The sequence below is a fragment of the Cherax quadricarinatus genome, chromosome 12, assembly GCF_038502225.1.
Source record: "Cherax quadricarinatus isolate ZL_2023a chromosome 12, ASM3850222v1, whole genome shotgun sequence".
Classification (NCBI taxonomy): domain Eukaryota; kingdom Metazoa; phylum Arthropoda; class Malacostraca; order Decapoda; family Parastacidae; genus Cherax; species Cherax quadricarinatus.
Genome location: NC_091303.1, coordinates 14,903,586 through 14,918,585, shown reverse-complemented (window position 1 = coordinate 14,918,585; position 15,000 = coordinate 14,903,586). Strand labels below are relative to the sequence as shown.

At 45.6% G+C, this 15,000-nt stretch overlaps 1 protein-coding gene across 1 annotated transcript in view; it reads left to right on the top strand.

Moving 5' to 3' along the window:
- LOC128686522 (uro-adherence factor A) overlaps positions 1-15,000 on the top strand; it is a 98,704-nt gene that overhangs the window by 82,897 nt on the left and 807 nt on the right. Inside the window, exons 2-3 of the mRNA XM_053773468.2 lie at positions 8,158-8,484; positions 8,668-15,000. The exon at positions 8,668-15,000 is cut by the window's right edge and continues 807 nt beyond it. Coding sequence (XP_053629443.2) covers positions 8,158-8,484; positions 8,668-14,805 — 6,465 coding nt within the window. The 3' untranslated portion in view covers positions 14,806-15,000. The remainder of the gene's footprint in view (positions 1-8,157; positions 8,485-8,667) is intronic.

Sequence of the window (15,000 nt, the reverse complement as noted above, 5' to 3'; positions counted from 1 at the left end):
GTACTTAGAGGCTCTTGAGATTGAAGAATTAGACACATGTGCAACATCTGTGCATCTTTATTCTAGACGTTTCACCATCCAATGGCTTTATCAGTATAAATTCAAGGATATGATTGGAAGACAGTAGAAATATAAACAAAAGATGAGGTGATGAGTCCCTCAGTTCTGGAGTTGGTGAAGAGCTTATATACTGGTGTCAGGTGAAGGACATGTCGGTGTTGTATACCATACATATACAGCTCTTCAGACCATACCCCGGCCGGGATTGAACCCGCGGTCAGAGAGTCTCAAAACTCCAGCCCGTCGCGTTAGCCACTAGACCAGCTAGCCACAATAAGATTCGTCCCCAACTAGGTATATTTCTTATTGTGGCTAGCTGGTCTAGTGGCTAACGCGACGGGCTGGAGTTTTGAGAGACTCTGACCGCGGGTTCAATCCCGGCCGGGGTATGGTTTGTTTGCAATCGTGTCATTACGATTTCGTGAGTCATGTTGACAGCTCTTTAGTTTATCATGTGTTGGGCATCTGAAGTAATGATCGGAATACAATCAGTCTTGAAGGAAGGTGGTTCCTCGGACTCGTGAGGAAGCTCAGATGTATTGTATTAACATCTTCGTAGTCACTCATAAACGCAAATTGATGACTATTTTGACTTCCACGCCGTTGTTAGGAATATAAGCAGGAAGGAACCCTGCAGCAGGCCTGCTGGCTCATGCTAGGCAGGTTCACTTCACACCCACCCACACCAGCACATAATTCTTGCCTCACTGACGCTGTCTGAGAGTTTTTTTCCACTCATTTACAATTCTATTGCCAGAAGAGTGCTTCCACATATCCTTTCTAAAACTAAATTTCTCCAACTTGAATGCACTGCTGCGATCCCAGTCTTGAATAGATATTATCAACACGCTGTGTATATCCCCTTTATTTGCTGCTGTTTTTCATTTGCACACTTCAAATATGTCTCCCTAATTCTACGCCTTTACAGAAAGTGAAAGTTCAGTGCCTTCAGGAGGCCACCAGGAGGCCTGGTCACAGACCGGGCCGCGGGGGAGTTGACCCCCGGAACTCTCTCCAGGTAAACTCCAGGTGTTGTCCTAGGAAAAACTTCTGATACATGGAAACAACTTAGTTACTCTTGAATAAATTCTCTTCTCCAAGAGAGAATTACTAATCCACTTGAAAGGAGAAACCACCACTCACCACACTCTACCACCGCTCCCACCACCTGCCTACCACCACCACCACCGCCCACCACCACCACCACCACCACCGCCACCACCACCACCACCGCCACCACCACCACCCACCACCGCTCCCACCACCGCCTACCACCACCACCACCGCCCCACCACCGCTCCACCACCACCGCTCCCACCACCACCACCACCACCACCGCACCACCGCTCCACCACCACCACCGCTCCACCACCACCACCACCGCCACCACCACCGCCTCCCACCACCACCACCACCACCGCTCCCACCACCACCACCGCCCACTCACCACCACCACCACCACCACCACCGCTCCACCACCACCGCCACCGCCTCTACCACTTTACCTCGCCTCCCACCACCACCACTTCCACCACCGCTCCACCACCACCACCACCGCCACCACCACCGCTCCCACCACCACCGCCACCGCTCCCACCACTTCACCGCTCTACCACCACTACTCACTGGCATCGCTCTACCACCACCACTCATCACACACACCGCTCTACCACTACCACTGGCCACCACCACTGCTCTACCACCACCACCACCGCCACTACCACCGCCTCCACCACTCACCACCACTGCCACCACTGGCCGGCCTTCCACCACCACACCGCTTCCACCACTGCCAATCACCACCACCGCCTTACACCACCACCACCGCTCCAACTCTACTCACCCTGCTTCCACCACCAGCACTGCCACAACCACTTCACCACTGCTCCACACTACCACCGCTACTACCACTACCACCACCACTGCCACTACCCTGCCTCCCACCACCACTACCACTGCCACTACCACTGCTTCTCACTACTACTACCACTGTTTTTGCTAAACCACCACTACCTCGCGCTCTACCACTCACCACTCACTGGCTTCCCACCACCACCACCGCTCCCACCACCGCCTCCCTACCACTCACCACCGCTACCACCACCGCTTCCTCACTCACTACCACCACCACCACCACCACCACCACCACCAGCCGCTCCACTCATCACCACTGCCTCACCACTACCACCACCACCACCACCACCACTCACCATCACCGTTTCAATACTACCACCGCCTCCCACCACCACCACCGCTTCCACCATCACTACCACCGGGCTACCATCATTTCCACCACTACCACCACCGCCTACCACTACCACCACCGCCACCACCGCTCCACCACCACCACCGCTCACCACCACCGCCCCACTCACCACCACTACTACCACTGCTCATTAACCGTTTCACCACCGCTCTACCACTACAACCACTGCTCTACCACTCTGCCACTCACCACCGCTTCCACCACTCCCACCGCTCTACTACCACAACCACTGCTCTCACCACTGCCTACCACTACCAACACCGCCACCACCGCTACTACCACTCACCACCACCACCACACCGCTTCCACCACCGCTTCCCGCCACCACCACCGCCCACCACCACCACCACCACCACCGCTCTGCTTCTACTACTACTACTACTGCTTCTACTACTGCTACTACTGCTGCTTAAGATAAGATAAGATTTCGTTCGGGTTTTTAACCCCGGAGTGTTAGCAAACCCAGGAAAGTCAGTGCATCATCGAGGACTGTCCAACTTATTTCTATTGGGCTCCTCAATCTTGTCCCCCAGGATGCGACCCACACCAGTCGACTAACACCCAGGTACCTATTTGCTGCTAGGTGAACAGGACAACAGGTGTAAGGAAACGTGTCGAAATGTTTCCACCCGCCGGGAATCGAACCCGGGTCCTCCGTGTGTGAAGCGGGAGCTTTAGCCACCAGGCTACCGGGCTTCTTCTTCTTCTTCTTTTTCTTTTTCTTTTTTGTTTTTCTTCTTCTTCTTCTTCTTCTTCTTCTTCTTCTTCTTCTTCTTCTTCTTCTTCTACTACTACTACCGCTTGAGCAATAGTTGTACCGCTTGAGCGGCTAGTTGTACCGCCTGAGCAGTTAGTTGTACCGCCTGAGCAGTTAGTTGTACCGCTTGAGCGGCTAGTTGTACCGCTTGAGCGGCTAGTTGTACCGCCTAAGCAGCTAGTTGTACCGCCTGAGCAGTTAGTTGTACCGCCTGAGCAGTTAGTTGTACCGCCTGAGCAGTTAGTTGTACCGCTTGAGCGGCTAGTTGTACTGCCTGAGCAGCTAGTTGTACCGCCCGAGCAGTTAGTTGTACCGCTTGAGCGGCTAGTTGTACCGCCTAAGCAGCTAGTTGTACCGCCTGAGCAGTTAGTTGTACCGCTTGAGCGGCTAGTTGTACTGCCTGAGCAGCTAGTTGTACCGCCTGAGCAGTTAGTTGTACCGCTTGAGCGGCTAGTTGTACCGCCTAAGCAGCTAGTTGTACCGCCCGAGCAGTTAGTTGTACCGCCTGAGCAGCTAGTTGATCCGCCTGAGCAGCTAGTTGTACCGCCTGAGCAGCTAGTTGATCCGCCTGAGCAGCTAGTTGTACCGCCTGAGCAGTTAGTTGTACCCCCTGAGCGGCTAGTTGTACTGCCTGAGCAGGTAGTTGTACCGCCTGAGCAGCTAGTTGTACCGCCTGAGCAGCTAGTTGTACCGCCTGAGCAGTTAGTTGTACCGCCTGAGCAGTTAGTTGTACCGCCTGAGCAGTTGTACTGCCTGAGCAGCTAGTTGTACCGTCTGAGCAGCTAGCTGTACCGTTTGAGCAGCTAGTTGTAGTGTCTGAGCAGCTAGTTGTACCGCCTGAGCAGCTAGTTGTACCGCCTGAGCAGCTAGTTGTACTGCCTGAGCAGTTAGTTGTACTGCCTGAGCAGTTAGCTGTACCGCCTGAACAGCTAGTTGTACCGCCTGAGCAGCTGGTTGTACCGCCTGAGCAATTAGTTGTACCGCCTGAGCAGTTAGTTGTACCGCCTGAGCAGTTAGTTGTACCGCCTGAGGAGTTAGTTGTACCGCCTGAGGAGTTAGTTGTACCGCCTGAGGAGTTAGTTGTACCGCCTGAGCAGTTAGTTGTACCGCCTGAGCAGTTAGTTGTACCGCCTGAGGAGTTAGTTGTACCGCCTGAGCAGTTAGTTGTACCGCCTGAGCAGTTAGTTGTACCGCTTGAGCAGCTAGTTGTATCGCCTGAATAGTTATTTGTTCCGCCTGAGCAGCTAGTTATACCGCTTGAGCAGCTAGTTGTATCGCCTGAGCAGTTACTTGTACCGCCTGAGCAGCTAGTTGTACCGCCTGAGCAGCTAGTTGTACCGCCTGAGAAGCTAGTTGTACCGCCTGAGCAGCTAGTTGTATCGCCTGAGCAGCTAGTTGTACCGCCTGAGCAGCTAGTTGTACCGCCTGAGCAGCTAGTTGTATCGCCTGAGCAGCTAGTTGTATCGCCTGAGCAGCTAGTTGTACCGCCTGAGCAGCTAGTTGTACCGTGTGAATAGTTATTTGTTCCGCCTGAGCAGTTCGTTGTACCGCCTGAGCAGTTAGTTGTACCGCCTGAGCAGTTCGTTGTACCGCCTGAGCAGTTAGTTGTACCGCCTGAGCAGTTAGTTGTACCGCCTGAGCAGTTAGTTGTACCACCTGAGCGGCTAGTTGTATCGCCTGAGCAGTTAGTTGTACCGCCTGATCGGCTAGTTGTACTGCCTGAGCAGTTAGTTGTACCGCCTGAGAAGCTAGTTGTACCGCCTGAGCAGCTAGTTGTACCGCCTGAGCAGCTAGTTGTACCGCCTGAGCAGTTAGTTGTATCGCCTGAGCAGTTAGTTGTACCGCCTGAGAAGCTAGTTGTACCGCCTGAGCAGCTAGTTGTACCGCCTGAGCAGTTAGTTGTACCGCCTGAGAAGCTAGTTGTACCGCCTGAGCGGTTAGTTGTACCGCCTGAGAAGCTAGTTGTACCGCCTGAGCAGTTAGTTGTACCGCCTGAGAAGCTAGTTGTACCGCCTGAGCAGTTAGTTGTACCGCCTGAGCAGCTGGTTGTACCGCCTGAGCAGTTAGTTGTACCGCCTGAGAAGCTAGTTGTACCGCCTGAGCAGTTAGTTGTACCGCCTGAGAAGCTAGTTGTACCGCCTGAGCAGCTAGTTGTACCGCCTGAGCAGTTAGTTGTACCGCCTGAGAAGCTAGTTGTACCGCCTGAGCAGCTAGTTGTACCGCCTGAGCAGTTAGTTGTACCGCCTGAGCAGCTAGTTGTACCGCCTGAGCTGCTAGTTGTACCGCCTGAGCAGTTAGTTGTACCGCCTGAGCAGCTAGTTGTACCGCCTGAGAAGCTAGTTGTACCACCTGAGCAGCTAGTTGTACCGCCTGAGAAGCTAGTTGTACCACCTGAGCAGCTAGTTGTACCGCCTGAGAAGCTAGTTGTACCACCTGAGCAGCTAGTTGTACCGCCTGAGAAGCTAGTTGTACCACCTGAGCAGCTAGTTGTACCGCCTGAGAAGCTAGTTGTACCACCTGAGCAGCTAGTTGTACCGCCTGAGCAGCTAGTTGTACCACCTGAGCAGTTGTACCGCCTGAGCAGCTAGTTGTACCGCCTGAGAAGCTAGTTGTACCACCTGAGCAGCTAGTTTGAGCACTCCTTGTTCATCCCGTCAGCGGTAACGCAAAAAAAAAAGATTACAGAGGTTTTATCATTCCCCAGCAGGCACAGGCAGGTATATCACAAAAAATATATTAAAGTAATTTGATATATTACAATTTCTTCCTATAGCTAATGCATACAATACGGTATGGAGTTATAACTTCAAAAAAAAATATTACTACTAAAAAACTTGTGATTATTAATTTGAAGTTTCTTGAAAATTAATTAATTAATCATCTAGTCAACGTAAGTAATGGATACAGTCCCAAGATTTCAGATACAAACACCGAAATGTTTTGTTTTATTCTTAAGTGTTTGTATCGAGGTATCTCTGAAAGGTTGAATGTTTGGACACTGAGAGTAGAGTTCCAGCGAACAATGGTTCACACAATTTATATTTGGTGCCGCTGGTATGTCTATACAACTCGTACTGCCAGACACTTTTACTCTAGCTGTAACAACTATTAATCTACTGATCTTGTTACTTTCTCCATAGATATGTTTAACTTAACCTATTTTATTGTGATGGATTGTTGATTTGTTCATCCCTATCTGTACTGCTCAATATTCCTCAACTTGTTTGCTAGTTCTATTCTGACAATATTTTTTTTAAGATTCTGTTTGAGAAATCAAAATATAAGCAATGCGGAGAGTTAGTTACAATTATTCTGTGTAGGATCGCAGTTTCCACAAGCTTGAGAACAACAAGTATAGCAAACAGTTCCGTTTGGAAGGTGGAAGCCCAGTTATTAATTCTAATACACCTCTGTATTATAGTATCTTCAGGCCGGTAACAATATCAGTACTTCTCGCCCTCTCACTGTCAGAGTTAAGACCAACATCAAGGTAGTTTGTGTGGTATTTTTTTTTTTTTGTCTACAAGACATTTATTTGTTCGAGAGCACTAATTTAAGAACGTAATCGAAGTTGAGGATCGTGCTTGATTAGTTTCTTGGGATGATAGGTGGGCATAGTGATATCAGAAGCTGTTGTCTGAATGATATAGTTCATGTAGTCCAAACGTTTTAGTGTATGGCTCGTATCAGAATTTGTCTTGAATAATTTGTCCATGAATTACAGGTTCCATTAATTCTCTGGAAACAACATTGTTTTGATCACCACACAGAAGCTTCAGTCCTGTCATGACAGTGATTTCTCATATTCTGACAGCAACACCAGGTATACCTAATGTTTCCCTTAAGACTGAGGTACGCACCATCCAGCCCTGGGATGTGACGGTTTTCCTATTCTTTGATAAGTTAACAGTCTCTGAAGCTTAGAGCGGAGCATATTGATTCGTCGGGCGTTACAGGCTATGCTAAATAATTGTATCCGGCCCCTCTATGTTTTGTTCCTTTTAATATATATATATATATATATATATATATATATATATATATATATATATATATATATATATATATATATATATATGCACATGTATATAAACTCTTTCTCATCTTCCTCTGTTATTCTCTGTACTGGACTGAAGACGCCACTGGCTGACGAAATGTTTCACAATAAAGATACCCAAATGTCGTGCCGAATAGGTAAAATTGGTCAATTGGCAAGAACTAATTTAAAATTAAGTCCTTTCTAAAATTTTCTCTTATACGTTTAGATATATATTTTTTTCATTTATGTTAATGTAAAAATTAATAATTTTGTACCAAAAGACCCTTAGAAAACTTACCTAACCTTATTATAACAAGCGCAGTTTAATTTTGTCAAATCCAACTAAATATATTTTAGATAAGTTGACAATAATTTAATAATAAACAGACACAATGAAATATAGTTTTTTTTCGTTAGGTTCAGAATGATTTTGCGAAATTATTGTATACACAAATTTTCGCTTGCCTTATTCGGCAAGAAGAGCGTTGGTATATAGGTCAAAATCGCAAGATATATGATATATATATATATATATATATATATATATATATATATATATACATATTATTGTAACCACGAACGAGTGGTATTGATCAATAACAACACTGCGCTAGCCAAGGATTCGAACCCATGTTATACTGGCCTGCCTCATGGTAAGCGAGAACTACATGACGCTTTAAACCACAGGACCACCCAACCCTACAAAGAATGCTCGTGAAGCTAATACACCAAACAGGGATGAGAATGAAATTAGCTTAGAAGCTCCCACACCTCCGTATGCTCTCGGATGGCGGCTCAACAGCTAGCATTGCTGGCTGCGCCATTCTTTGTAGGGTTGGGTGGTCCTGTGGTTTAAAGCGTCATGTAGTTCTCGCTTACCATGAGGCAGGCCAGTACAACATGGGTTCGAATCCTTGGCTAGCGCAATGTTGTTATTGATATATATATATATATATATATATATATATATATATATATATATATATATATATATATATATATGTGTGTGTGTATACATAAGATATTCTTTTCCAGGCATTGGTGGGAGCGGTGTATGTGGTGGCAGTCGGAGCGCGACCGTCAAAGAAGCTTCCAACGACACAAGATGCAGTGCAAGTATCAGATAGCCCAGCCAGTGGTGGGTCGTCTGTGTCGTCGTACCTCACACTGGAAAAGAGAAATGCCCCGGAAACGTTATTACCCACTACTACCCTCGTCTCTGCACACTTGGTGACACCCGAACACACCACAGAGCCCCAGGCAGATCCAGAACCTCAGCTAACACCAGAACCCCAGCCCGAATCTGAATCCTCTTCGTCAGAACCCTCCCTGACTGTCCTACTCGAAGTATCTCCGACTGAAGTAAGTTTCGATCACGCTCATGCGTCCCCATTATAGATATCAAGATCTAAATCTAGTATTATTAAATTATCATGAGTCATACAGTGTCTGGTGATGGGGGGGTAATCAGGTCTGTAAAACTAATGCCAAATTACCAAGTATGAAATAAATGACATTGAATGCACTCTGCCGTTATTTCCACAGGATGTAGTGATGGACAAGCCTCCCGTTGAAAATTCGGTCGAAGATGCTGAGGAAGAAACCATTCCTCACGAACCGTCTCCGAGAGACGGAAGCTCTCCAGCACCGAACGACTTCCCGACTCACGATGACTCTTCCGAGGAACACGAGTCTCAGAGAAAGAACGAGAACTACTCGCGTGTCGAAGAGCGTGAAGCTGAACATCATGCAGACCCTGAAGTTGAACGTCACGAAGAACACAGAGATGAATATCATTCAGAACCTGAAGTCGAACATCACGAGGAGCCTGAAGTTGAAGACGTAGAATCTGAACATCATGCGGAAGCAAACCTTGAAGACCATGCAGAGCCTGAAGCTGAACACCATGCAGAACCTGAAGCTGAACACCATGAAGGGCCTGAAGCTGAACACCATGCAGAGCCTGAAGCTGAACACCATGCAGACCCTGAAGCTGAACACCATGCAGAGCCTGAAGCTGAACACCATGCAGACCCTGAAGCTGAACACCATGCAGAGCCTGAAGCTGAACACCATGCAGAGCCTGAAGCTGAACACCATGCAGAGCCTGAAGCTGAACACCATGCAGAGCCTGAAGCTGAACACCATACAGAACCTGAAGCTGAACACCATGCAGAGCCTGAAGCTGAACACCATGCAGAGCCTGAAGCTGAACACCATGCAGAGCCTGAAGCTGATCATGCAGAGCCTGAAGCTGAACACCATGCAGAAACTGAAATTGAACATCATGCAGAACCTGAAGCTGAACATCATGCAGAACCTGAAGCTGAACATCATGCAGAACCTGAAGCTGAACATCATGCAGAAACTGAAATTGAACATCATGCAGAACCTGAAGCTGAACATCATGCAGAAACTGAAGCTGAACATCATGCAGAACCTGAAGCTGAACATCATGCAGAAACTGAAGCTGAACATCATGCAGAACCTGAAGTTGAACATCATGCAGAAACTGAAGCTCAACATCATGCAGAACCTGAAGTTGAACATCATGCAGAAACTGAAATTGAACATCATGCAGAAACTGAAATTGAACACAATGTAGAACCTGAAGTTGAACATCATGCAGAAACTGAAGCTCAACATCATGCAGAACCTGAAGTTGAACATCATGCAGAAACTGAAATTGAACACAATGTAGAACCTGAAGTTGAACATCATGCAGAACCTGAAGTTGAACATCACGCAGAAACTGAAATTGAACACAATGTAGAACCTGAAGTTGAACATCATGCAGAAACTGAAATTGAACACCATGCAGAACCTGAAGCTGAACACCATGCAGAACTTGAAAATGAAAATCATACAGAACCTGAAATTGAACATCATGCAGAACCTGAAGCTGAACATAAAGTAGAGCCTGCCGAAGAACTTTATTCAAAGCCTGAAGTTGAACATGTAGAACCTGAAGCTGAACATCATGCAGAACCTGAAACTGAGCATCATGCAAAATCTGAAGCTGAACATCATTCAGAGACTGAAGCTGAACATCATGCAGAATCTGAAGTTGAACATCATGCAGAATCTGAAGCTGAACATCATTCAGAGACTGAAGCTGAACATCATGCAGAGCCTGAAGCTGAATATCATGCAGAATCTGAAGTTGAACATCATGCAGAACTTGTAAATGAAAATCATGCAGAACCTGAAGCTGAATATTATTCAAAATCTGAAGCTGAACATCACACAGAACCTGAAGTTGAACATGAAGAACTTAAAGTGGAAAATCATGAAGAACCTGAAAATGAAAATCATGCAGAACCTGAAGTTGAACATCATACAGGACCTGAAGTCGAACATCATACAGAACCTGAAGTCGAACATCATACAGAACCTGAAGTCGAACATCATACAGAACCTGAAGTTGAACATCATACAGAACCTGAAGTCGAACATCATACAGAACCTGAAGTTGAACATCATTCAGAGCCTGAAGTTGAACATCATACAGAACCTGAAGTCGAACATCATACAGAACCTGAAGTCGAACATCATACAGAACCTGAAGTCGAACATCATACAGAACCTGAAGTCGAACATCATACAGAACCTGAAGTCGAACATCATACAGAACCTGAAGTCGAACATCATACAGAACCTGAAGTCGAACATCATACAGAACCTGAAGTCGAACATCATACAGAACCTGAAGTCGAACATCATACAGAACCTGAAGTTGAACATCATTCAGAACCTGAAGTTGAACATGCAGAGCTTAAAGTGGAAAATCATGAAGAACCTGAAGTTGAACATCACGCAAAACTTGAGGCTGAACATAATTCAGAACCTGAAGCTGAACATCATACAGAACCTGAAGCATCTTCAGGGGTTGATAATACTGAACAAGAAGTCAAGACACACGAATCACTTGAAGAGAAGCCTGATGTAGAACCTGAAGTTGAACATTCAGAACCTGAAGTTGAACATTCAGAATCTGAAGTTGAACATTCAGAACCTGAAGTTGAACATTCAGAATCTGAACGTGAACATTCAGAATCTGAACGTGAACATTCAGAATCTGAAGGTGAACATTCAGAATCTGAAGATGAACATTCAGAACCTGTAGCTGATCATTCAGAACTTGAAACTGAACATAATGAATCTGAAGGTGAACATCATGAATCTGAAGGTGAACATTCAGAATCTGAAGGTGAACATTCAGAATCTGAAGGTGAACATTCAGAATCTGAAGGTGAACATCATGAATCTGAAGGTGAACATCATGAATCTGAAGGTGAACATTCAGAATCTGAAGGTGAACATTCAGAATCTGAAGGTGAACATCATGAATCTGAAGGTGAACATCATGAATCTAAAGGTGAACATTCAGAATCTGAAGGTGAGCATTCAGAATCTGAAGGTGAACATTCAGAATCTGAAACTGAACATCATGAATCTAAAGTTAAACTTTCTGAGCCTAGTACTGAACATTCTGAATCTAAAGTTAAGCATTCAGACCCTGAAGTTAAACATTCAGATCCCAGCGGAGAAGATTCAAAACCTGAAGTTCATCATACAGATTCTGAAGACCATGTTGAAGTAACTTCTGAAGCCGATCATACGAAACTTGAAGCTAGGACACATGAATCAGTTGAAGTCTCACCTGATACAGACCTTGAACCACAACCTGCGGCCAACCCTCATTCAGAACCTGAAGTCAACTCTCATTCAGAAGCTGAAGCCAACCCTCATTCAGAAGCTGAAGCCAACCCTCATTCAGAACCTGAAGTCAACTCTCATTCAGAACCTGAAGTCAGCCCTCATTCAGAATCCAACCGGGAAGATGAAACTGAGAGGAAAGGAGCTGCTGAACATCAAAGACTAACTGAAGACAATAATGAGAACACAAATGAGAAACCAGAGAAACACACAAGTGGCAGTGACTCTTCAGTAGATCGAGATCGAATGGCCACTAGCAGCAGCGAGGTGGTCGAGGTGCGGGTTAAACCAGAGCGCCATAGCAGGGAAGGACGCTCAGAAGACGCTGACAAGGAGAGTAATGCTATACAGACAGTCTTAGAGCTAGAAGAGGCGTGTAAGGAAACTCTCGATGATACAATGACTAAGGAAGAACAGACAGTCTCAAATGCCCAGCTAGAAAATCTCCCCAAGATTATGTTAAAGTCACTTTTCAGAAATAGCCTTAATGAATCTGAGGAAGAAGACGGCGATTCTTCACTGACAGAGGATAACCATAAGGAGGTGAAGCACGATCTCTCAGCAGTGAACATCCGCAATGATTCCAAAGACGCTGCTCAGCATGCACATGAAGTTGGGGCAAAACCTTGCTTCTGCAAGGATCCTCCTGAATCGAAATTAGCTCTTGCGATGCTTGATTCAGTTAATGAAGAGACGCATAATAAGAATTCTGAGGATGATGATTATTTCCACGATAGAAATTCTGACCAAAATACACACACAAACAATGTCAGTGACGAGAGCGAGACTGAATTAAACAGTGAACATGATCAACCAAGCAACCACATCATAGGCAAATTGTTATCCTTGGACTCCAACATACAGACTGTAAACAGCAATGAAAAATCCAGTGAAAAAATTACAAACAAAAATTCCACTGAAGAAGAAAATAAAGAGGTCAATTCACTGGATGTGGCTGATAATGTGTCATCCTTGATGGTCAGCGATGATACGAAGGTAATTATGAAAGGAAGAAAAGAAATTGAAAAAGAAGAAATAGATAGCACAAACTCATCAGAACAGAGCAACGAGAATGTTGACATTCTTGTAGGTAACACATCTCTTGAAGCAAAAGAACACAATAGCCAGGAGATAAAGCGAGAGGAGAACGATGCTGAAAAGACAGTGTCTATGAAGGGTAACATTAACAGCCTGATGGAAGAGGCAGACCACGAAGGTGACTCTGACGAAGATTCTGCCATGGAGCTTGCTGAGAATAATGAATATTCAGAGAACTCAACTCTTACAGGAGCAAATGTCAAACACACTCATGAAAATCTGCACGCGAACGTTCTTAGCGAAATGAACTCACGAGAGGAAAAAGATACAGGTACTGAGTCTAAGGAAGTCCTTGCTAGAGAAACAAAAGTTAATCCTGAGGATGAAACCCATGATTCCAGTGAGAGTTTGGAAGACAACTTGCAAACTGAAGTCGTGATCGAAGATGAATATGGCGAAGAAAACAATACTCATAAAGCTGGTAATGTCACACAACCTGAGGGTAAAGCCGAGTCCAATGATCACGGATCAAACACTGTAGAGAGTGTTAATCCATGGCTCAAGAGACGTGACCCTGAAGCTCAGTCAGATGCTCCCAAGAAACAAGGTGTAGCCGATGAGTTAATAAGTTTCAGTGACTGTTCTGCCGAGCATCAAGAAAGCACTGAACAAGAAGACAAGTTGAATGTTAAACCCAAGCCTAAGAAGGGGCTGCAAGCTGGAAAGAAACATGCACCGGATGTGACACATATTCCTGATACTAAACATTACGAAGGATACAGCACTGTAGCATTTCAGAACACAGAAGCTTTCACAAAACCTAAGACAGAGTTCAAAAATGAAGTGGAGGATCACTCTGAAGATGCTGCAGGTATTGAAAAGATGGCAGAAGTCATCATCATAGAAGGTTTTAATGCCGATGCACCAAAGAAAATGGAAATTACAGTAAGAGAATCAACACAACCAGAGTTTTCTGAAAATGTTACCACAAGTGAAACCGAGATGGAAGCAAAGCTTGATTCAGAGGTGGAGTTAGAAAGTGAGGAAACAATGGAATCAGAATTTAATGGTGAAGGAAACCAGAAATTAAAACCAGTAAAAGATTCAAAACCTAAAAACGAATTACACTCATCCTCTGAATCAGAAACAGAGTCTGATCACGACGCAGAATCAGAGTCTGAACCTGAAGCAGAAGAGGATACCAATCCCGAAGCAAATCCAAAATCTGAATCTCAAGCAGAACCAGAGAACGAACATGAGGTTGAACTTAACTCTGAAACTGAAGCTGAACGTGAGTCAAAGACTGAAGCGGACCACGAAACTGAGCCCGAAACAGATCATGAGACTGAGCTTCAAAGCAACACCAAACCAAACAGTGAAACAAATCATGAGTTTTCCACAGAAGCGGAACTGAAGTCTGGAGATTCAAAGCGTAACGAAGAGTACAGCAAGATGAAAGCCATGCCCCAAACACCAACCCACGAAATCGAAGATCAAGACCAAGCCGAGGCGCACAATGATAGTACAGAGCTAGACTCTGGAGAGAGTGTAACAGAAAGTCACGAAGATCAAGACTCACAGGAGATACTAACCTTGCGGGATCTCGTTTTAGCAACAATGTCAGGCATCACCGTTGACCAGAACAGCGAGAGCTTTGTTACCGAGGAATCTCCGATGGTCACAGCAAACTGGGACACGGCGATAGGGTCTATATCAACCACAGTCGTCGAATTCAATACTCTGGAGCCAGAAGATGAAGGCAGTGGCGCTGGTAGTCCTGAAGACGAGGACAGTGGTGCTGGTAGTGTTGTGGTCGAGGAAGACAGTGGCTCGGAAGTAGAAAACATCAGTGTCGAGGATGAGGACAGTAGTGGTGGTGGTAGTGCTCACGACGTTGAGGACCCAGAAATAAAAGAAGTTTCATAGTCTCATCAGAGCCTCCTGGTCAATTAGATAATAAGATTTATAAACACACACACACACACACACACACACACACACACACACACACACACACACACACACACACACACACACGCACACACACGTATCATATACGTATCTGTAAGTTTTAAATTAATTACTGTTTTCCGTTTTGAGATGAGAATGCTTTACCGTGTA